The sequence below is a fragment of the Camelus dromedarius genome, chromosome 14 (assembly GCF_036321535.1).
Source record: "Camelus dromedarius isolate mCamDro1 chromosome 14, mCamDro1.pat, whole genome shotgun sequence".
NCBI classification, from domain to species: Eukaryota; Metazoa; Chordata; class Mammalia; order Artiodactyla; family Camelidae; genus Camelus; species Camelus dromedarius.
The window spans coordinates 12,843,497-12,866,755 of record NC_087449.1 but is presented as its reverse complement, the minus strand read 5'-3'; the positions used below and the strand labels follow the sequence as shown (position 1 = coordinate 12,866,755).

General features: G+C 34.4%; 1 protein-coding gene across 19 annotated transcripts in view; it reads right to left on the bottom strand.

Moving 5' to 3' along the window:
• The window catches only part of FUBP1 (far upstream element binding protein 1), a 31,874-nt gene that overhangs the window by 5,913 nt on the left and 2,702 nt on the right, over nt 1-23,259 (bottom strand). For 6 of the 19 annotated variants that reach the window (XR_010383785.1, XR_010383784.1, XR_004140891.2 and 3 more), the window contains exons 2-19: nt 19,663-19,753; nt 18,763-18,825; nt 17,921-17,959; nt 17,404-17,443; nt 16,841-16,893; nt 16,681-16,752; nt 16,495-16,552; nt 15,266-15,428; nt 15,079-15,177; nt 14,851-14,952; nt 14,510-14,612; nt 14,313-14,413; nt 13,799-13,940; nt 12,971-13,131; nt 10,541-10,692; nt 10,376-10,455; nt 7,196-7,333; nt 5,397-5,471 (exon numbers count right to left, since the gene is read on the bottom strand). Coding sequence is in view for 16 of the 19 variants with exons in the window: in XM_031465435.2 (XP_031321295.1) it covers nt 5,397-5,471; nt 7,196-7,333; nt 10,376-10,455; nt 10,541-10,692; nt 12,971-13,131; nt 13,799-13,940; nt 14,313-14,413; nt 14,510-14,612; nt 14,851-14,952; nt 15,079-15,177; nt 15,266-15,428; nt 16,495-16,552; nt 16,681-16,752; nt 16,841-16,893; nt 17,404-17,443; nt 17,921-17,959; nt 18,763-18,825; nt 19,663-19,753 (1,732 nt within the window). In the remaining 3 variants the exon portion in view is untranslated. The remainder of the gene's footprint in view (nt 1-5,396; nt 5,472-7,195; nt 7,334-10,375; nt 10,456-10,540; nt 10,693-12,970; nt 13,132-13,798; nt 13,941-14,312; nt 14,414-14,509; nt 14,613-14,850; nt 14,953-15,078; nt 15,178-15,265; nt 15,429-16,494; nt 16,553-16,680; nt 16,753-16,840; nt 16,894-17,403; nt 17,444-17,920; nt 17,960-18,762; nt 18,826-19,662; nt 19,754-23,259) is intronic. The other 13 variants (XM_064493418.1, XM_064493422.1, XM_031465441.2 and 10 more) reach the window with 7 other exon arrangements.

The window sequence follows — 23,259 nt, the reverse complement described above, 5'->3', positions numbered from 1 at the left end:
CATTTTTGAGAAATAAAAAACCCACTTAAAAGCTATTACTTAAAGACTATTAATTAAGATCTGGCCAAGAGTTTTGTTTCCTGATTAACCTACAAACCATGTGCACAAATACTAATCTTTAAGATATCTTTTAATAACATTTAAAATCTTAGTATGATGTCCCCAAATTACAATTTTATTAAAAATAACCTGATGATGAATATCAATAATAATTACTACTGAAGAGGTTCTAAGTAACAAGATCAATGAAACACAAAACTCAACAGCTTTTACAACCAGTTCTCCTAGGCGACTTTCCTGAATTAAGAAACTAAAGAGGCATAATCAAATGCAGTGAACCTTGGATGAGCTCTAGATTAAAACCAATAAAAAAAAACCCCTTCCCCAACAGCTACGAAAGATATTTTTTTCTGACAACCAAGGAAATTTAAATATGTTGATATTACTGAAATTATTTACAGCAAATATTTTGCAACTTACTTTGAAATGGCTCAGGCACAGGAAAAAAAGGCACAAAGTACATATAACAAACTTAAAAAAAAATGGTGATTTTGGGTAGAAAACATGAGTATGAGTGTTTGCTGTACTATTTTCCCGACTTTCTGAAGGTATAAAAAATTGGTAAGTTGATGAGAAAGAGGACATGTGTTTTCCTATTTAGCTCCTATATTCAAAGAGAATTTTATTTAGTCTATAATTCATTTGGCTTTATGAAATTACAGCCAGACAAAAAAATACTGGCAGAAAGCTGTCTTATGTTAGATGTTGTCTATCACAATAACAAAACTGGTCAAGGAAAAAAAGCAAATGAGTAAATAAGAATTTGAGATTTACCACTAACTTTACAAATGCAAGAAACTCCCTCTAATTCTATGAGCAACAGCAGAAATCCCACACACTTATAAACAAAATTCTCTTATTTTTATTTTCATTTTCCATAACTCTTCTCAAAGAGGAAGTGAGTTTAACATTTTGATTGTATGAGGAGACACAAGTCAAATAAATCTGAAACCAGTTTCAGATTTAGACAACTGCCAAATATCCAGGTACCAATAGTAATGAAACCACACACAGTTTTCTTATAAAATGCACACTTGAAAACTCATTGACTTGAGGCCAAACTTAAGACAGCAACAATTTCCACTTCAGGTTTACAAACAGACTCTCATTGTTAAGAGATACTGATATTTTAGAGATAAAAATAACAGTATCAGGGACACATCAAGAAAATTTGTCAAACTCAAATGCTCATTCCAAAAACAGCCCCCTGAACTCAAACATCCCTGTAGAAAGCTGCAAGTAAACATGTCGGACTCCAAGAAAAATAAACTCAGTTAAGTAAGTCATCAACCCATCAACACTTGACATTCCAATCTTGAAAGCATCCAAAGAAAAACTCACTCCACTTCTCTTATCTAAAGGGCAAATGTGACTCATTCCGTCCAGCTGAAAGCAGGGGAAGAACTCTTCCTATCTCATCTATTTACGAGTTGGCTCTTCCCCTAGCCTCTTGCCCTTTATAAAGGCATGTCCTTAATTTGCTCCCTTTATTCTTCTCAGTTCAGAAAGTGTTTTGATGTGAGACAGTTTATACTTTAGTAGAATATTACTTAATACTTTCATATAGCTTTACAGCATATTAAGTCTTTTAAGTAAGACTAATTAAGTCTTACTTTAATTTCATCGCATTCAAGAGATAAGACTTGCCCTAGAGTTTATGTGCAACATTCTACTTCAGCCCAAAAGACAGCTTTCTCTTGAATAGATTTCACCCTCAGTTGTCTTTCCATACACCTGCATCTTTCCCGCAACCACTCTCTTGGCTCTTTTAAGCTTAAGGTATCATATGCTAAGGGTTCAGGGTTCACTACATCAGTGCTTAACATTATAGGGGCCTCCCGCAAGTCAAACTTAACCCAAAATGCCTTCACTTACTCTCTTCCAAACAGAAATTGCCTGTCTTTATTCTGAAACCCTATTTCTCTTTAGGGTGTTTATTTATTACAAAAGTTCCCTTCATCCTAGCTTCAAAAACACCCACATCCAAATTGCTGCCATTCCTTATGTGACAAAAATATGAAATTTCTTCTTTAACCCTCTAGAATCTCATCTTTAACAATCTCTCCCCCTAAGTTCTCTCTTTGTGTTAATCATAGACAATTCAGAACTGTTTCAGAAAACAAAATTAATTCAATGCAGGTTTATTTACTAATAAAGCAAACTAACAAATTTATAGTGTGATTGGGGATTTTCTGTTCTTAACAGAAAAAGCTGAAATTAGGCTTCAAAAGCTGAGACAGTCTTCCTAGTTTGATGAAGAGGACACTGGATTGGAAATCAGGCATCCAGAGTCCTAGGAAATCCCACCTCTGCCCCCTGGAAGAGCAAAACTCAATCTCTCCAAATAAAGGAGTTTGACTTGGAGATAAAGATCTTCATCTTTCCCTTATAATATATTTTATTACCCCCTTCTTTCCTTCCATTTAAAAAGCTCAAAAACTGAATTGATTAGTTTTATCCTTTAAGGTCTCTTATTTGTAGTTATCCTAAAAAGACCTTAAGGACTAGTAATGCACCTAGAAAAAAAAATCACAATAGTTAAGCAACCAATCATTAAAAACAACAACAACAACAAAAAACTTACAGAAAAAAAAAAAAAAGGACCTTGTAGGTATCATTTAAAGACCTGACAACCTAACATTTAGGATTTACATATAAGGGGGAATCAACCAATTCACTTTGCTCATAAAACAGCTGATCATTGCAGTCCTACAGAAAAACATACAACTGAAAAGAAGGTGGGGGGTTAAGGAAGATCTTCAAGATTAGATGGTGTTATCTAATTAAATTATTTCTTTACCACTTTTCTCCACAAAGGATTAAAGACAGTCCAGCATATTAGTACTAAAATTAGAATTTTACATAGTAGTAGTCAGCAGGAAAAAGGAAGAAAATGAAAAACTCTAAAACAAGGTGAAATGTCTACTCTGTAAAAATCTGAATGGTTAGACCTTGTAGATTATATTCAACATACCCACTCATTCTGGGCAGGTAAAATGTAAAAAGGCTAAATAGTATACTTATTAAATACCTAAGTCTACCAATAGGCCTTTGTTTTCACCCAGTTTTAGTAACAATGTAGGGAACAGCTAAAACATACTACCTATTGTGAAAATACAAGCTGGATCTATTGATTTTTAACCTCAACATGCTCAAATCTTTAAAACGGTGATGCTACGTCACCATAAGAGCTAAGGTTATGACCACTATGTCGTCAAGGAATGATTAATAGCGTTCCCAAAGTTCTTCTCAAAAGTATCCCAATTTGGGCAATAAATTATGTGATCATCCTAATTAGAGTACACTGTTGGAGGTTAAAGTTTTTTAAAAGTTTCTTTATGTAGAATTTTAGCCTTTGTAGACCTGCCCAAGATAAACTGGGTCACAAAAACATAAATTAATGAATCTCTTACAACCTTAGAAGTTAACATGCAGCATGACTTTCCTGTAGTCATTCTAACAGGAAAAATTATTTTTCTTTTTTTAAATATCACCAGCTGTGTAAAACATCCTTATCACTAGGTATACATCCTTTTACACAAAGAAGATTAGTATAATCACGACTGTGGAAATTTTTCTTTCTGTGGAAAATGACATTCTTTGGCAAAGAAAATGGTGAAATTTACATTGAGAATCACAAGTAGACTGTATTTTATGACAAAACTCTATCATCTATAGGTACTTTTTGTATCAGTGAACAAAGGTCAAGTTTATCTGTTTAGCTTTTGTTTGTGGTAAGTGGCTATGGTGTTAAGTGTTAATTTTAAATGACTAAGAGAAAATAAGCATCTGAAAAAAAACTGATTTGTTTGGCAGTATAACATCAGGTTCAAAATGGTCCCTGAAAGATGCAAATTTAGGAGACAGTCTTGGGACTTAGAACTTCTAAGAATTCAAAGCCTGGTTCCATGACTTCGTAGTTGTTAGGACTTGTTTTCCAATCTGTACATGTAAGTGTCAGTGAACAGACAGTACCCCACCCTTTGTCCACTGTTCTTTTCTGCAGTTCCAGTTAGCTATGGTCAACCGTGGTCTGAAAATATTACAAGGAAAATTCCAGAAATAAACAATTCATTAAGTTTAAATTGCACGCTACCCTGAGTACCATGATGGAATCTCATGCTGTCCCTTTGTAGAGCATATGCTACCCATTAGTCACTCAGTAGCCACTCAGGCCACCTTGATTATAAGATCCACTGTTGTGGTACTGCAGTATTTGTGTGTTCATTATCTTACTCAATAATGACCCCAAAGTGAAAGAGTACTGATGCTGGCAATTTGGATATACCAAAGAAAAAGCCTTTTCCCTTAAGTGAAAAGGTAAAAATTTGTTGACTTAGTAAGAAAAAAAATTGTATGCTGAGGTTCTAAGATCTACAGGAAGAACAAATCTATGATATTGTGAAAGAAGAGAAAGAACTTCATGCTAGTTTTGCTGTAACATCTCAAAACAGAAGTCATGGCCATAGTGCATGATTAGTTAAGATGGAAAAGCATTAAATTTGTACAACATATTTTGAGACATTACATATCACATTCATGTAACTTTCATTACCCTATATTGTTATAACTGTTCTGCTTTATTAATACTGTTGTTACTTTCTTAATAAGCCTAAATACTGAACTTTGTGATAGGTACATAAGTATAGGAAAAAGCACAGGGTATGTAAGGTTCAGTACTACCCGCAGTTTCAGGCACCCACCTGGGGGGTTCTGGGACCTATCCCCCATGGATAAGGGGGGACCACAGTACAGTTCTTTTCATTCACAGCAGTTTGGAGTAATGTATTTGTAAAGTGCTTGATTAACAACTGCACTCCATTAGAATACAATGAGCAGAAGGACAGGGCTCTTAGTGTTATGCCCACAATCACATTCTCAGTATCTATTCCTATGCTTTGGCATGTAGTATATGCTCTACAGTTATTGAATGAAAACAGCCCTTTTAGGTGATTGTTCTTCCTTTTTCATATATGCAAATGTTATTTAAGTAATTAACTTTCTCTGTCACTGTAGGTTATTTCTTACCTGCTTATTTTGCAGCAAAAGAGTATCACACACAACTAATTTTTGCTTGATGCTCTATAATTTTACCTATGCTATTTAGGTTATTAACATATGTAACAATCTTTGACAAAAGTAGAGGTAACACTCAATATCCTATGTGCCAGTGGGGAAACTTTAAGCTTCATTAGTAAGTGGTTGATAAATGCATTTAGCAATAAAATAAAAGCATGATACAAACATGCTTTTTATCAAAATCTTCAACCTTTTAGTGCAATAGTTACTAAATGTTTCAATTTAATTAAATGTACAAACAAAGAAACAGAACATACCCATTTTCTTGTAGTACTCTTCCCAAGCCTTAGTATAATCAACCTGTCCGGCTGGAGCTGGATTCTGCTGATCTCCTTATTCAAAAGAAAAGCATTAAAAAAAAATAAGATTAAGGTTTTCAAAAAGCAAGTTGACCCTTTCCTTCCATGTTTTTGTGTGGAGCAGTTTGGAGTGGCCTGCCATGGGGAGGGAGGGTAGGAGGGAGGTGTTGTGTGATAGTGGCATCCCTGCAGGTGCCAAAGACACAGGACGCTGGAGGCAGAGATGGTGGACAGAGAAGGTCTATGTATTTAGAAGAGCAGTTACATTGCACATCTAAGTAAATTCACTGGTCAAATACGAAAACACACTGAGGATACCAGCTCTTTCATCATGTATAGGCATGGAAACGGGAAAAGCTAGAAAGCACCTTGAAGTCTTGGAATAGAATTGCAAGTGGTATGAATATACTTTAAAAAATATATACACATATAGATACTCGTGTTTTTTTTACACGTGTGTATGTAGGTATGCATATATGTAAACTCATTTCCTAGCTCTGTATGCTGAAAGGAGAGAGAAGCAGTAACACCTCAGTAGTAATGAACAATATTCTGGTTTCTAAATATCATCATCTACTAAAAGGAATTAGAGCTCCTTAGAAAAATGGCTGATTCTAGGGCTGGAGCCCAGAAAGCACAAAATAAGCTTCTTATTGTGTGAAAGTAAGAAAGTGCTTTAAGAATGACAGATCTGTCAAAGGATACAGCAGCCATCATGAAGGTACTCCTGATTGGCCAAATCTATGGACAACATGGTTAAGTTTAAAATACAACCTACTGAATAAAACAGCAATCCCCACTGACATAAAGCAATAAACAGGAAGAAAAGGAAACCTCTTCCATATAGTAAAATACCAACCAGTAAATGTAGAATGAATGATGGAAGTAGAAATTATCATAGTTGTGATGGAATCAGACAGGTGTTATCAATGACAGCTAAGGCAGATGGGCAGAATTTCAACGAGGAACAGGATAATGGTATGATCTCAGTCTCTCCAGAAATAGTAATTTCAAGGAGAAAAAAGGTGACCTTACGGTATAGAAACCTGGCAGACACCAACATGATTGAGTGACCATGGTACCGCCTCGGGAATAAAACAGGCCAACATTGTATGACCCCTCCTGTAATGCACCAAGAGCACAGCATTCATTTCCGAGGTATTCTTGACATATTGTAAGCAGGAACCCTGATCATGCTTTATCTTCATGAGAGAAGGCTGAAGGGACCTAGGATGATGCACCATCATCTCACAGAAGTCTGTACTCTTCATAGCATGAAAAAGACCGAGGAATTATTCCTGATTGGTGAGAAACTGTTATGAAATCTAAGGGCTGTGCATTGCAACAGTAATGATGTATTAACGTTAACTGATTTTGAAGGCTGTGTGATGGTCACGTATTTTTGGAGCAATACAGAAAGGAGTATTTAAGGGTAATGGGGCATTACGTCTACAGCTTGGTTAATGGTTCTGAAAAAGACTAATGATAATAGATAGGGACACACATAAGAGGGTAATGGAACAAACAGAGATAAAATATTAACAGCTAGGTTATCTGGGTGTTATTGGTAATGTATCTTACAACTTTCATTAAAGTTTGCAGTTATTTGAAAGTAACTTGGTTTTAAAAAGCAAAGGCTGCTTACAGAAGCTGTAACTGGGTAATACTAGAACTTTGGGAGATACTATACATTGATGTACCTTATACGTTCAAACTCAAGTTTTCACTTGCACATACAAAATAAGTGCTTTAGTTACCGTAGTTACCTTGTCCATTGGTTTGGGTTGTCGTTGGTGCACCGGCAGGAGCCGCAGGTGGTGGCTGTGCTTGTTGTTGGTAATAGTGAGCATAGTAAGCAGCCCAGGCTGCTGAATTTGGATCCGTTCCTGTCTTAGCTAGAATAAACACAAATTCAACATTTGCACCTAGTCCATCATTAATGAGTCACACACACACACACACACCCTCTAGCAAATATACAGACTCCAATATTAACTGGGCATAAAAAATAAATAGTAAGTGTAAACTTTTAAATTCTTCCAGCATTTTTATTGTCATCATTAGTTTTTATTATAGAAAAGTGAGGCTCAGAGATTAAGCGACTTTCCTAGTTCCTAGAAAACTGGGGAGTGGCAGGGTTGGGACAGGAATAAAGATCTTTGGCTTCAAATCCAATGCTTTGTCTCAAATCATTATATGCCCTTGTTTTTTTCCAAACCACTTTTGACTCAAGTAAAACATTTCCATGTGGCAGATGACTAAAGGAAAGGATTTCTAGGGACTAACCTGTACAAGAAAGGAACAATTATTTTACAATTATGAACTCTGTCCTGTCTTGCTTTCAATGAAGAGAAAACTTAAAAATCTTGGAAAAAGAAACAGAGATTAGTCATATTTCATCTCATCATATTTCACTGTTTATTATAAAAGATAAACTTGATGTCATTGCTCTACTTGAACTTCTTCAATTATTTCCTGGAGTCTTTAGTAGGACTTTTAAGTACAGCATTTTATCATTCAGTATCTTCAAGATATTTAGACACTCTCATTTATACTTTTCCTTTTCAGGCTCATCTCCCTACTGTCGATATTTTTCAAATACTCAAGTTCTGGCCATAGTAAATTAAACTGCTTGCACTTTTCAAGTCCCCATGCTCATATCTGGGTCTTTCACCATGTTATACTTCCTCTGCATGTGGCTGACCCTCACTCATCAATCAACTGATGGGTTAACAGTTTGAGACTTCTCAGTCAGAAACAGAACTCCTGTTGGTGATTCTGTCTTTTATACTGGGAGTATCAGGATACTAATAAAGATCTATCTTTTTCAGTTTATATCCTTAATAATGTAATTTCCTAAGTCAGAGTTTTTATCTATATGTAATCTGTTTAGGTTTCATCCCAAATAGGCAGCAATTCTCAGCTGCTTAATAAAGCAAGTGTTAGTGAAGTTTGAGGAAAAAATAAAGATTTCTAGAGCAATACAATTTCTAAGGTGATACAATTATAAGGCATTATACCACTCTCCAAATCTTTCTCAAGTAATAAATGTATAGCTTTTCTATGCTGTATATTTATCTTAATAGTATCATTACCTGTATAGTAATAAATATATATTTCATTTGAGACCATGTCTGAATAGAGAAACTGAAATTAAACAGACTTTAGGAATTGATACTTGTACTTGTAAATGTGTGGACTATATATGAAAACCAGTCTCATAACTACATACAATACATAGAGAACTTTGATCATTTTATACTTAAGAAAGCAGATTGAGATGGGTTTAAAACTTGCTTGCCACCCCATAATTAGTAAGTTGTAAGACTAGACTTTACCAGGTGTTTCACTCTGAGGTCTAAGTTCTTGATTACTACATAAACCTTGTAACAAGCCACTATTTTTTTTAACAGAAACAGATCTTATCTCAGAGAATACTGACTTTTATTATCAATATAGGGCCACATTTAAGTACCAGGACGTTTAAACACGTTGACTGCCCAGTGTGGATCAGGTGACCCCTGAGGAAACACAATTGTCATCCAGATTTGAGTGACACTGGCAATTAACACGTTAACACAAAGTCACTCAACAATTTCATTTAAATCAATTGTTTTGATTTTTACATAATGCTAATTCTAATATAAGCAATATCTAACCCTAGCTGTTATCTTTTAGCTAAAGAGGTTTCTTCTTTCTCAAAGACAGTGCTAAAAGCCACAGTCATTAACCAAGTCTTAACAGTGGTGACTTTACCACTACGCCAAGTGGGAAAAAGAGACTGTGATACAGAGACCACTTATTCCCATCATTCTTCTCAGTCATGCTACCTACCCAAACAAAGCCCACAGGTGCAATCCTGCAGGTCCAAGTTATCCAATATAAATCTGTCCTTATTTTTCTCAAACTCTAATCTCTTCAGTGGCATGATTCTTCTACTTAATCACACCATACCAATTAGCTTACAAGAGGGAAAGAAAAGACCTTCCATTCTTTTAAAGACTAACTCTTACACAATTTGCTCCTTGAATGTGTTGAGAGTTGTGGTTATTTGGTAACTGTTCTGTTGTGTCATATTCCAAAGAGCGAACTTCCTATGAAATTAAAGTACATTATAATATAGGGCCACCCTTAAATGCCAGAATGTTCAATAAAACTAAAACAATTACATTTAAACAAATTGTTTTTTTAAAAAATAAATATACTAATGTGAAAAGGAATTTAGTACCTTCCTTGAAACTATTCCAGTGAAAGAAGCCTAAAACATAGGTAGTAAGTGAGAAAAAAGGGTCATTAAGTAAAAGTTATTTGGTTTCAGTGAATGCCCCCTTTGACCATGATGGAAAGAAAACTACAGGGTGGGAAAAGATTCATGAATAGAAGAAAATGTAACATATATAATCCAGATCTGAACAGAGAAAATATTTAAATGAATTTTTAGAGTTCTAATATGCACGTATTTATTACAGTTCTGTTTTTTACTAATATTAAAAGGCAATTTATATACCTTATTTGAGATTTTGGGAGTTTAATCCCCACGTATTAACACTCCATTAGACTCTTAAAAGTACATTAACTAATTAACTATATTTTCATAGATAATTCACAATTAACACATTATACATTTGATGGCCCTAACATCTAAAACCTAGGACTTCTTCCTATTGCTTTTCACTTTTTTAGCATTCTGCTGTGTCACTTCAAAAGTAGAAAAAGCCAAATGCAGATAGAAAGTTTCAGGAAACAGACCATATTCACACCAGTCTTACACACTGTGGTAGAATCAGTACCTCACACTCCTGCTGAAGGAGTGAAACAAGTGCAGAAAATGCACACCATATAGAATCAATAGTAGAAAACGTATGCATAGAACAGGAGTGGCAAAAACAAACAAACAAAAAAACACAGATTATACACAAATGATAAGCATCTTTTACCTGGATCAGGAGGGGCCTGTTGCTGCCAATGTGGATATGCATTTCCCCACCCCTGGGGAGCATAAGGGGCTGGAGGACCACTGAAAATAGAAATCAATTTAAAAATACAATTTACCAAAATTTAGAATCTTTCAGGAGAAGCCTAAAACCAAACTAAAAACTTACTGAGGAGCAGGGCCAGGTGGTCCCGGATTATAAGGTGCAGGGTTATATGGTCCCATTGGAGTTCCAGGCCCAGGAGGCCCAGGAGGCCCATGTGGGCCTGGGACACCATGGGGCCCATGGGGTACAGGTGGCCCTAAAGGATTTACTGGGCCCTGCAAAAAAGCAAAAAGACAAACAAAAAATCAGAAAGACAGTAATGGTTAAGCATTTCAAAGGCCAAATAATCTTTCATTTCTACCCTTTTATATACCTACAAGCAATCTAAAATTTATGATTTTCCTTCATTTCCTCACTCATGTCGCAAAATCTCTTAACTCTATCGTATTAGTGGGACATGTAAAATTAAAATCAATACCATCAGCAAAGAAATGAAGCATTTCTTTTACCTTCCACTCTTTTCAGACTATTCCTTTTTCCATTATTTCCTTTTATAATTCCTACTTTTACTATCCCTTTATCATCTAAATCATGAAAGTTCATCAAATGTCAAGTCCTTATCTCTAGCTCTTCTCTTTCTGCATCTACTCCACATCTATCTTCCTAACATTAATCAGAGAACCATCTTGACAATATAGTCTTAGGTCTTGACAAATTGCTTAGGTCTGATGCTGTGAAATGGCTACTGAACACTTACTTCACCAATAATGTAACAAGGTCTCACTCTAAAGTCTTCTTCACAGCCTGTCACCAAATTCCATTTGAATCAATAATTTATTTAAATTCATTTCCTCCCTTATCATTTATCATAATTTTCTAAGTACCATGAAGATTCTTTTAACTGATTTAACAAATCAGGATATTTCAAATCCATTTCATGCCACATCATAATTAATAATGCTTAGTTAATTCTTTTTTGATAATCCAACTTGCAAAGACCACTATATTTAACTTTTAAAATAAAACATTCCTTTCATGAAGTTAATATTAACCATGTGACAATCTGACAACCAAATACAGATTAAGTATTTTTGTTCAATTTTCTCACTATAAAATAATAAAGCTAAACTTCATGACTTAAAAGTTCCTTTATTAACCTGTCTCTTTAAGCCTTTAACTGTTGTCATTATCCCTCACTTCTATTATCCATAACCTATCTTTCCCAAATAGCAAAAAAAAATTACTGGAAAAATAAAAAAAAAAGCAACATTTTTAACAGGGCTTTGTGCCAGGCACATACATAATTCATTTAATCCCTATAACCCTACAATATAAAGTACCAAGGAGGAACAAGAGGCAAAGAGGAGTATAAACAACTTCCTCCAAGGTCGCACAGTCAGTAAATGATTCAGAGTATTTTGAACCCAAATGGCCTGACTCCAGAGTTCCTGATCTTAACCACTATACCTAAATGTTTCTCTAGAACCTTCTGTCTTGTTTGTCCATTAATCCAGAAGCAATCCTGATCCATGCATGCTAACAGTAAAATACAAAACCAAGATGCATCATCCATTTTTCTGGCATCAATTCCTGCCATTACTGAGTCCAACGAATTATTTTCTTAATTTTTTTTTGAACAATTCCACTTACTTTCCATACCACAGAACTTAGAATGCTTGTGTATCTTTTTATAAGATATTCTTAAGTGTCTTTTGTACATTTATTTTTTGTGTTCCCAAGCAGAAAGAAACACTCCATTCACAGCATGGCAAACATCAAGGAGAACTTTCCTAAGAAATTCTAATTATTATTAATAATTTAAGATGCTCACTCACACACATGTTAATTCTTCACAGTAAGAGAAAACAGTAAAGCACAATTTGCTTCATTCACAAGAAAGCACAGTCAATACTCTTCACACTTTTTTGGTACTACCACCAGCAAACTTCTTCTGGAGGAAAAAATTCCAAATTTGGTCATGCATCAGAATCACCTGGAACATCCTTCTAGAATTAGATGCTGGGCCTAATGCAGACATTCTGAATTGGAACGGTTATTTGTAGAGGTGGAAAGCACCCAAGTAGTCTGCATTTTAAAACTCCCCAGATGACTCTCAGCCAGTCTAAGAATTAGGATTTGTAAATTTCTATTTTTAATGTGGGAGGGATATATCTGATTCACCTTTGCCTCACTCACCAGGGTTAGGCAAGTAAGCCCTTAATAAATACTAAATTCCTGTTAACTATCTCCTTCAAGTACACTCCACAACCCACTACCCACCCTACTGTCTTAACTTCAAGTAATGTTATCCTCTCTTACTTACCAAACTCAAATAAAAAAGGTTTAGAACACCTGTACCTGTGTATTTAACTGGGTTATTTTTATAGCTGGACAATCTATTCTATGTTGCATGCATCTGGTATGTGAAGAGATCTGTAATTTTAGAGTAGAAATTGACATTTTTCTGTATAGCACTTACAGGAGCATCTGAATTCACATTGTATTTAACTTACAGGGTCTGTACTATCAATTGAAAGCTTAAAGCATACTCACACCAATCTTTTCTTCTATGAGTTGCCGAGCATAGTCTATTTGCTGAGGAGTGCCACGGATTGTAAATAACTTCATATTAGGATCTGCATTAGGTGGAGGATTTCTCTGAAGTTCTATTCTTGCACCCGACTGTTGGCTTATGCTTTTTATGGTTTCACCTCCTAAAAGCAAAACACAGTAATTTCTCTAAAGATTCAACAAGGGGAGCTATTCAAAGGAACCCCGGTCACCTTACGGCCATTAAGAAGGAAGTTTTGACCAGTATCCCATTTGCCAATATTCTATAAGGGGTTTCCATTTATTCCACAGTTTAGATCAATTTATATAAAGCATTTCATGCTTCTCTTAAAATACATTTTAGTTTTAAGATATAACTTAATGTCTGTACCTAACCTTAAAATGAATGATAACATCAAAATACCTGCTTCACAGAAATTGCTTTAATAAGCAATGTAAACATAAACTAACACAATTATTTAAAAACTCAGAAATTTAAAACCATGTGTCAGGAAAAAGCAAAGTAAGTAAGAATACTCAGACCTCTTGTTAGGTCAGAAGAAAAGTTAAAAAACACTAGTAATTAAACTATTGGTCCCCTTTTCTAGAAGCCAGTGTAATTCAAATCCCACTCTCTAAGTACACATACAGTCCTTCATTTATGTCTCAGTTGTCATGAATTGATGTTAACACTTTTCAACTAAAACACAGCCAAGGAAAAAAATTATTGCTACTCATTTACAACAGCAACAGAAATAGCATCCAGAAAAATTAGATGAAGGTTTAATTTTTAACCACACATTAAAACATTAAGAGTTTTAAATATATTGCCTTTTCCTATTATTAATCCAGTTTTCCCAGTTGGGACAATGAAATTAAATTCCTGTAGTCCACCAGGTGGTCCCATGTTCCAGTTGCCTTGACCTCTACCTCTTCCTCGACCACCAGGTCCAGGTCCACCAGGATTGCCAGCCTAAAGAGAAGAAGGACAAGAAGGAAAGACAAAGTCAGAAATATATTCTTCTTTCCACCATAAAATTATTACATGTCTATTTTCATCTTCCAAAATCAGAAATTTAGAGACACTGGGAGATGCCTTAGCCCAAATAATCAGCAAGTGGCAACCACCATTCATTCTTTTCATACTGTGGTGAATAAGGTAGTGCACTTATGTAGCTGCTTTCCTGCTCCAAGATGTCTACCTCAAAGCAATTTAAACTTTCTACCTATTAATAAAATATCATCAAACAGATTCTAGTTAAAAAAATATATTTTCAGATTTAATGAAGGAAAACGTTTTTTTTAAAGAAAACAAAACAACGAAAACATTAACATTCTATCAAACCTGAACACTTCGAAGAAGGTCTGTAATAATTTCTGCGGCATGCTGACATCGGTCTGGAGGTCCTGTTATTTGTGCTATTCTATCAGGTGTTGTTCCGTCATCTTCAAAGCAAAGAAAACAAATAGGATTAATTTAACATTAAACGTGTCAAAAGTAACTGCTGCCAACACTTAAAAAAATTAAATACATGGACTTACCTGGCTTAAACTGAATTCGAACACCGGCATCATTTTGTATTTTTTTAATCATCTCTCCATTTCTTCCTATTACAATGCCAACAGCAAATCTTGGAATGGGGACCTTATGCAAAGACAGTATTAGGAAAGTCATTTCCTGAAAAACTAATCTCCCTCAAATCATAAAAGCACTATACTTAAATAGGTTAACAAGACACAAGATATACATTCTGTATTCTAAGGTGGAAAGTGAGGAGGAAAAGACGATACAAAGTTAGAGAAGGCTATATAACACAAAACAGGGAAAACCCATTTATTTATGAATAAGCATCCAAGCATTTCTTAATGGTATTTTTACTTACATCTATCCCTTCATTTCCTCCTATTCTTGACCCATACTCATTTCGAACTTCTCTGAAACCACCTTGATCACGAATTAACTCTAACACCATTTCCTTGGCTTGCTGAAGTAGAAAAAATTACCCAATTTAGAAGGCATGTCTCAAAACACTATAATCATTCATGCATGTTTTTGCCCACTCTGCCATCCACCCCAAAACCTTCTTTGTAAAATATAAACTTAGATTTACTTGAACTTTGTATGGGTCTCCTGTAATCCTAAGAGGTTTGTCAGCACCAGTGTTCTGAGGTCCATCTTGGATCATAACCATTTTAACTCCAGCCCGCTCCTGTTAATCATAGAAATTGTATGTATTAACAGAAAGGAACAGGTTTCAAAACAGACAAAAACTAATCATTTTACAAACATAGTAATACCTGAAGTTGTTTAATAGTCTCTCCCCCCTTTCCAATAACTAATCCTGCCTTGCTAGCTGGAATCATGATTTCTTGAACTGCATTTCCTGGTCCATCACCATGATGGAAGCCAGGGGCTGGTCTTCCTTTTTCAACAATCTGGTCCAGTAACCGTTTTGCTGACCTGTTAACAAATAGTCAATGCAAAATAATATAATCAGATACTTCACCCATCCTAATTCAGGTTTAGGTGTCTGAAAACTAAATTATAACGATTTTAATTAAAAGATACCATCAGTGTCAAAGATCAAAACCATGGAATAAATTTTCGAGGTATATAATCTTCAATATTTTTGAGAATAGTCCGAAATTTCCAAGACACACCCTACTTCTAAAGTTATCTCAGAATTAAGCTGATTCTTCTAAAAATTAAATGAGGTATTTACTTTTTAAACCTCCACTTTGGTTATTCACATGTTAAAATTTATTTGTTCATTCAACAAATACTCAAGAAATGTCAACTGTGTGTCAGGTACTATTCTAGGTAGCAGGGTTACAGCACTGAAGTACACAAACAGGGTTCTTGCTGGCATGGCTTAACTTCATTAAGTTAAAAACAGCATGTTAAATAAACAACATGTCATTTGTTAAGTGCTATGAAGAAAATCAAAGCAAGACAAAATGTTTGTGTGTGTGTGTGTGTGTGTGTGTGTGTGTGTGTGTGTGTGCGTGCACCTGTGCAATGATGTTATTTTATGCAAAACAGACCAATGACCTGAGGGGAAAATGTTCCAAAGAGAAGAAATGAGAAGTTGAAGGGACTCACATGGGAAGCATGCTTGATGTGCCAGGGTGGTGGCTATCTCTAAGCAAGTGGTCCACTGTGTTAAACAAAGCTAAAAGGCTGAATGATGTGGTGGCCATTCATGATCTTGAGAAGAGCAATTTCATGGAACAGTGGGAATTAAAAGCCTGATTGGTGTGAGTTTAAGACAAAATGAAAACAGAGGCAGATGATACAGCAAGTAGAGCTACCACTCTTAAGGAGATTTTTTTGGCAAAAGGGAGCAAAGAAATAGAAATGTGGGATTTTTTTTCGTTAAAATAAAGGAATTTTCAAGCATGTCTGTATGGTGTTAGAAACTACCTAGAAAAGGGGAAAATTAATAGTCTAGGCGAAAGCTGGTTCAATCACAGGGACAATATTCTTCAGTAAGAAGGAAGGGCTGGCACATGATTTTCATACTTACTGGACAGATTCAGGTGTTCCAGTTAACATACAAGACCTTTCTGGAAGGCCACCACTGTCTACAATTAAAAACAAACAAACAAAAAATCTGAGGTCAAGAAAAGATTAATAGTATCATTTTCACTAGCAATTTAAAAAATATGCTAGTTTTCTTGTCACTATGAAAATAGCAAGAGAATAACGTTACCAGGAGCTATCTGTATTTTGCATCCAGATTCCTGTTGTATGCGTGAGATCTGTTCACCTCCTCTGCCAATTACTAGTAAGAAAAAAGAAAATATTTGCTGAAAGATTTTTAAGTATGCTTTGATTATGTTTTCAAAGCTTTAAAAACTTAGGTTACTTACTAAATCCAACCATTCCATCTGGAACTTTGTATTCTTCTGTCATTACGGACCTGCTAAGAAATAACAGAAACGAACATTTTCCTTCAAAAAAAGGTAAGTTGTTTACATAAAAGGTAAACATAAAAATGGAAATCTGATGGCTTAAATTAGGTTTCTAGAAACACGCTCAAAAGTCAAAATATGGGGCTTGAGTAGTTAAAGTCAGAATCTTAATTAAGGTGACATATCAAATAAGGAGCATATGATAGTCAGAACAGTTTGAAGGCATAAACACAAAGAAGCTGGGGTAGAGTTCAGGAAATTTCATCTTAACAGTTAACTTTAATTCACCTTAGTTCTTCTAAAATGTGGAATTCTAATTCCACACATCCTTCCAAATTACAAATATATTTCATTCAAAAAGAAAATAGGTGATAGAGAATGATCAGTTTAAATCAAAGGAAATGAACCACACACATGACCCCCACCCCTCAAATTCACTATACACTAACTTGGTTATGTTTCACATACAGTTCAACTAAAACTTGCAAAGTACTCTTTGAAAAGCTGTTATTTGACTATACCTTTGCTGCTGATGCATCGGTGGTAACTGTGTTCCGAAAGCTACCAAAAAATTAAGTAAAATGAAAAATTTAAATTTAAGTTGACATGTTTAATACAATCATATTAAGAAATTCTAAAATCTTTCCCTGATAACACCTTGAAGAGAGCAAAATTTTATGCAGAATACTTAAAACTGACAGTGAGCAGTAAAGTCAGTGAAAAGGCAGACATTAGCAATAGCACACTAAAAAATGGTCTTTTTTCAAGTGGCATAAGCAAAGATTAAGAAATGCAAGTATAAAATAAACTGAATATATATGTAAAATAATTGAGCAACCAAATATTAATATATACATGGCCATAACTGAAGTGAGAGATTATAAATATAGGAAAAATATTTTTATAAAGAAATTCATTCAAAAAGAAGTTATGGCCTTCAACTAACTTCAAAGATATCCAATAAACATAGGAAAACAAAGCCCTGATTAAAATCCACAATTACTTTAGCTTTTAACCCAATTTAAAATAAATACTTACAGTCATTTTGAGGAGCAACTTTCTTAGCGTCTGGCTGATCTGCAAAATTAAGAGTCTTTTAATTTTTTTTTGCCAATAAGCACAAATATAAGACTTAGCTCCCCCGTGCCCAAGCAAGAATACCAATATAAACATTTACTGAAAAGCTGAGGGTATGGCTTATCATTTGAACCCAACCACCAAAACTCAGCCCAAACATTTAGTAATTGAAAGAAAACTGCATTTCTTTCATTCTCTTCATGTTTAAAAGATGCACAGACATTAAAAAAATTTTTTTTTACTGAATCAAATCACTGACCTTAGTGTATGTTAAGCACTTTAGAACGATACATGACAAAGTATTTAGTCCGTTACTAGCAAAATATCACATGCTAAAGTCTAATGATGCTTCCCACTGTTGGAACTGAAGACTGGAAGGAAAAAAAACTATCAAACTGTGAAAATTTGACATATCAAAAGTTGAGTGTATCTGACAGTGACCACAAAGCTATGCAAAATAAATAAATAAAAAATCACATTACAAGGCAATCTCAATCTAAACTCTTCTATTGTTCCTAACCAAACATTTCACAGCATAAACTTCAGCAGAAACTCAAACAACTACATGACTGCATCTTTATCTACATCCTTTACACAGAATACAATGCATACCTTGGAGTAGGCAACCTATAGCTGAAAGTACTACATTCTCCTCCCCCCTTCAAACTTAATGATTAAACATCAGAATGTTGTGCAGCAAAAATTCAGACACATAATCCAAGGAATATTTGTGTTCATTTAAGAATCCACTGGTTTATTTCACGTTTACATACTGAACACAGGTAATAAATAAAAACTCCTGCCTTTAAAAGGAGAGGGCATTCCCTCCCAGTGTGTTGTACTGCTCGGACTTGTCCAAGAGCCATCTACACATAAAATAAAAAGAATACATTACATACAACATCTGAAGCATCATTAGCTCATTTTTTTGTATATTAATACCTCACTATTAATGTGAAAGACAAATAAAAGGAAACCAAATACTCCTGGTCAAAAGCTACAAATACATTCTATAGGCTCATTCAGAATCCTCCTTTTAAAAAAAGTAAAAAGAAAATGACAAAAAGAAAATGTATCAAAATTCATATATCAAATCTAAAACAAAAAATACGTGCAGACTTCTAAGTTCAGAAGCTTCAACAATTGTTTTTTAAAAAATACAAGGCACTGTATATCTACTGTTTTAAGCCACATTTTGAGTTAAACCTAAAACACGAAACAAGGTACTAAAACAAACGAAAAAGTAACAAAAAATGGTATAACTTGCAACACTCTAAAGTAGCAAACTATAGCAACTTCAACCTTTAAAGTGATATCTGAAATAGCAAAATAATGAAACAACAGCATCTCAGATTAATTCATGTATGATGAGAAGAACCAGTGAAATGTCTCCTAAGCATTTTATATTTTTGTTTTCTTCAGTATATTAACAAGTTGTCTGTGCAAACTGTGAATCTGGCATAATCCTAAAAGAGGGAAAATGATGTTTTCTAGTAAGACAAAACTGGCTGGTTGACTCAAATTTTACCTACCTTGTCTAGGTCTCTTTTCCCTCCCTCTCCTTGAAGCCAAAATAAACCTTACAATTTTAGGAAACTTATGATAAAAGTAATATTTCAAAAAAAGAACACTTAAAAATATTAAAATCCACTTCATCTAAACTCTGTATAAAACAATTCAAAACATTTATTGCTATAACTTACCTCCATCTTCCAAAGGCCTTTTTTGTCCCCCATAACCATAGTCATTTGAATTCAGTGATGTACCAGCATCACCTCCAATTTTTGCAGCAATCTAAAAAAACAGAAACAAACCATCATTAAGGATAGCATCATACCTACTATATAGCTATTCAGCACTAAATTTCCTCACATATTTTCTAATACATTTGTTTGCTAAATATCTATCAGATAAGCAAATTAATTTGGTAGAAAGATGAAGTAAAATTACAGTTCAATTTATTACTACCATTAATAACTTCAGAGAGTTAACAATCATCATCTGGAATTAAGCTTCTGATACATCTCTGTAAAAATAAAGCAATAATCAATTATAAATTTTTAGAAGACTGCTTAAATAGCTTTGGGGAAAATCTGGATCCTAATTCTATCTTCTCTGCAGCTCTTTCCCATGGCTCTTCAAAAGATCTGTGTTGGCAGAGAATGTGATCACCTTATGGGGCGCTAAGGCTGTGCTATCTTAATAGGGTAAACGCTAGTCATATTTGGTTAGAGTACTTGATACGTCTAGTCCAAACTGAGATATAGCTGAAGTGTAAAATACACACTGGATATTGACAACTTAGAACAAATACAAAGAAGGCAACGCATCTCAAAAATCTTTGTATTGAACGTGTTAAAATGCTAGTATTCTGAATACGTTGGGTTAAATAAAATATGTGACTTGCATTTTATTTCTACTAGACAATCTTTTTCCAAGGAAACATGGGGAGGTGTGGGGACAAGCCTGGGAATTTGTATGTCTAAGAAAGTCTCAGCTATAGAACCACAACTTAGTTCATTCTTGGAGACTTTTACCTTTTAGAGTGAGGAAAGTAATTGCTTGCACTTGATCAAATAAACATCAAGTAAGAAATACCAGCCTCAAGTCACAAGTACCCCATAACTAGGAGATATTCATTGCACTTTTCTATGAAGGGAAAATGAAACTAATATTGCTGAATGCCAGCAAAGGCCAAACTCTACATTATAATAAATGTTTTACACTCCTTTTGTCACTGAATCATCCTAACTATGTGAGGTAGAAAGTACTTAATGAGATAGATATCCATTTTGTAACTGAAAAAAATCCGAAGGGGTAACTTAACTAAGGTTGCATAGTAAGTCAATAGTAGATAAGTCCCAATTTCTGTACACTTCCATGGCAATTACTATAAGGGGTAATCACCAAAGATGGGTGATGGGCTTATTAGACTTCATTATATTATTGTTTCAATTTTGAGTATGTTTGGAATTTTCCATGATAAATTAAACAGAAAATAAAGCTTTTGGTAACTGGAATTCTCCCAAAGAAATCTTGATGTGGAATTAAACCAAGTGCCTCAAGCTTCACTATAATTAGAAAACTGGAAAGGATAAGAGTATTCAATAACTTGAATTCAATATGCATCATGTAATTCCTATATATATGGAAATATCAGTTCCCACATACTGACTATACTTCCTAGGGTTCCTAGATTTCCCTTTTCCTCCTCTGTAAATGCAAACACCTATCACAAAGCATATTTGGATTAAGTATAAAAATGCTTGATAAAAAAAGTATACAATTATGTATTTCCTGACTCTCTGTAGCTTTGGTCAATCTAACCTACCTTAATCATCTTTCACTTTCTTAAAAGCCTGTTCATATCTTTGATCTAATTAAAATCTTATTTTCTTTTCTGAAAGTTTTCTTCATTACCCCTGAAACTGTTTTTCTACCCTTCAGTTTTAAAGCACTCAGCACTTGAATTGTTCCTCAGGAACTTAAATACACTGCTGGGCACTGATGTTTTAAGGAAAGTGTTTCAGGTCAGAGAAAACAGTACTATTAATGAAGGAAAATGTTTAGGCCGTTAATACCTTCTGCAGTTAGCTTTTATAAACACTACGAGTTTGCAGAGCAGCACTCCTCCAACTCCAAGGAACTTCTGCACAGAGAAAGGATACTTATTTATACTCCCCTGTTCACTGAACAGTTCTAAAACTATCCAAATGAAAATCATAGTTGATCCTTAGTTCACTCAGAAGAACCAGTTAACATCATCTCAAAAATTCAGAACCAATACAAAGATATCAGAAAAGAGCTTCTGGTAAAAATACTAACAGATGTGACCAGTTTTCAAAAATCAATAGAAAATATTACACTTCCTAGGTCACTACAAAGGATTAATTTAAGAGAAACAATTCCTAAAATCAACCTCTAACTATATAAAATTCTTATGAGACTAGTAGAATTAAGTGTAGGTAATTTCTCTGATTTTAATTTATAACAAAAATTCAACCTTTCTGTTTGGACCCTCCATACTTAAACGAGTAAATTTTTTTGTGCTTTCATTATTTTAACATTTTCCACCTTTCTTCATTATAGATTATTCCTAGAATCCAAGAATTCTGGAGTTAAATGGAAATTTAAGAGATTATTCAGTCATACCACTGATTCTGGAGATTAAAAGGACAATTACAAAACAACAAACAACAACACATTAAAGGCTGATTTTCCGGAGTAAATTACCTAAATGCCAAAAATGACTAACTCCTAATTTTCAGTACATTCACTACATGCTTCCTTAGGCTTTGGGGTCTGACTGTGATTTGGGGTGGGCAGTAATTCTAGTTTTACTGCTTTGTGCCAAATCTTCTTAAGCATCTGTGCCCCACTCATCTCTTGTGTACAAAAGAAGACAGTTTCTATACTTACCTTATAGGATAGTTGTGAGAAGTAAATTAATACTACAAGATATGCTTAGCACAGAGCCTAATATGTAGCATATAAACTGCCAGTTATTATGAACAAATCAGCAAACTATAATTCAACCATAAAGCAGGGTCCATAAGGCTTAAAATATTTGATTTTAAAAACTTTTAACTGATTTTTTTTTTGTCCTGGCCAAAAACTTTGAAGAACAGTTATTTTCAAAACAAAACATTACTACTTAATTAAAGTTACCTGTTGATTCAATTTAATAACTATTGAATACTAAGGGCAAAGTCCTAATGGATTCAGTTCCTATGCACCAGAAATGTGAAGAGGCTAGAAATATTACTAGGCTATCATTTAATTGAAAGCACTGTCCCCTCTCTACAGCCCAGGAATCTTTGGTTATTAAAATCAAGCTCTGCTACCCTGTCTCCAAACATTAAACAGCAACAGCACTCAAATGCTAGTTTTTACTGAAGAGATTAATGGTAAGTTAAAAAGTCAGTAATTCTATTTTATAAATTTTTCATTGCATTCAAACAACATAATTCAGTTTGAATTACTTTCACAATGACCAGGGAAGAGATGTCAAGAATTGAGTACTTAACGACTAATAATAGTTGTTTAGAGAGGAAGTGATGAAGGTTGATATTCTTGTTTATCCTGTGATTTAGCACTCTACTTGGTCTCAATCTCTAATTTACTTCTATCTTCATATAACTGTAAGGGGGAAAAAAGTAGATACACTTTAATTTCCCAATGTTTCAGAGACTAAACTTGTTATTAGTGGATCACTAAAGATCTAAGAATTTCAACCTCACTCTCTGCAGTTACAGCGTAAAATACACAAACGTAAATTTCTGAAGTACACAGGTTGGAAA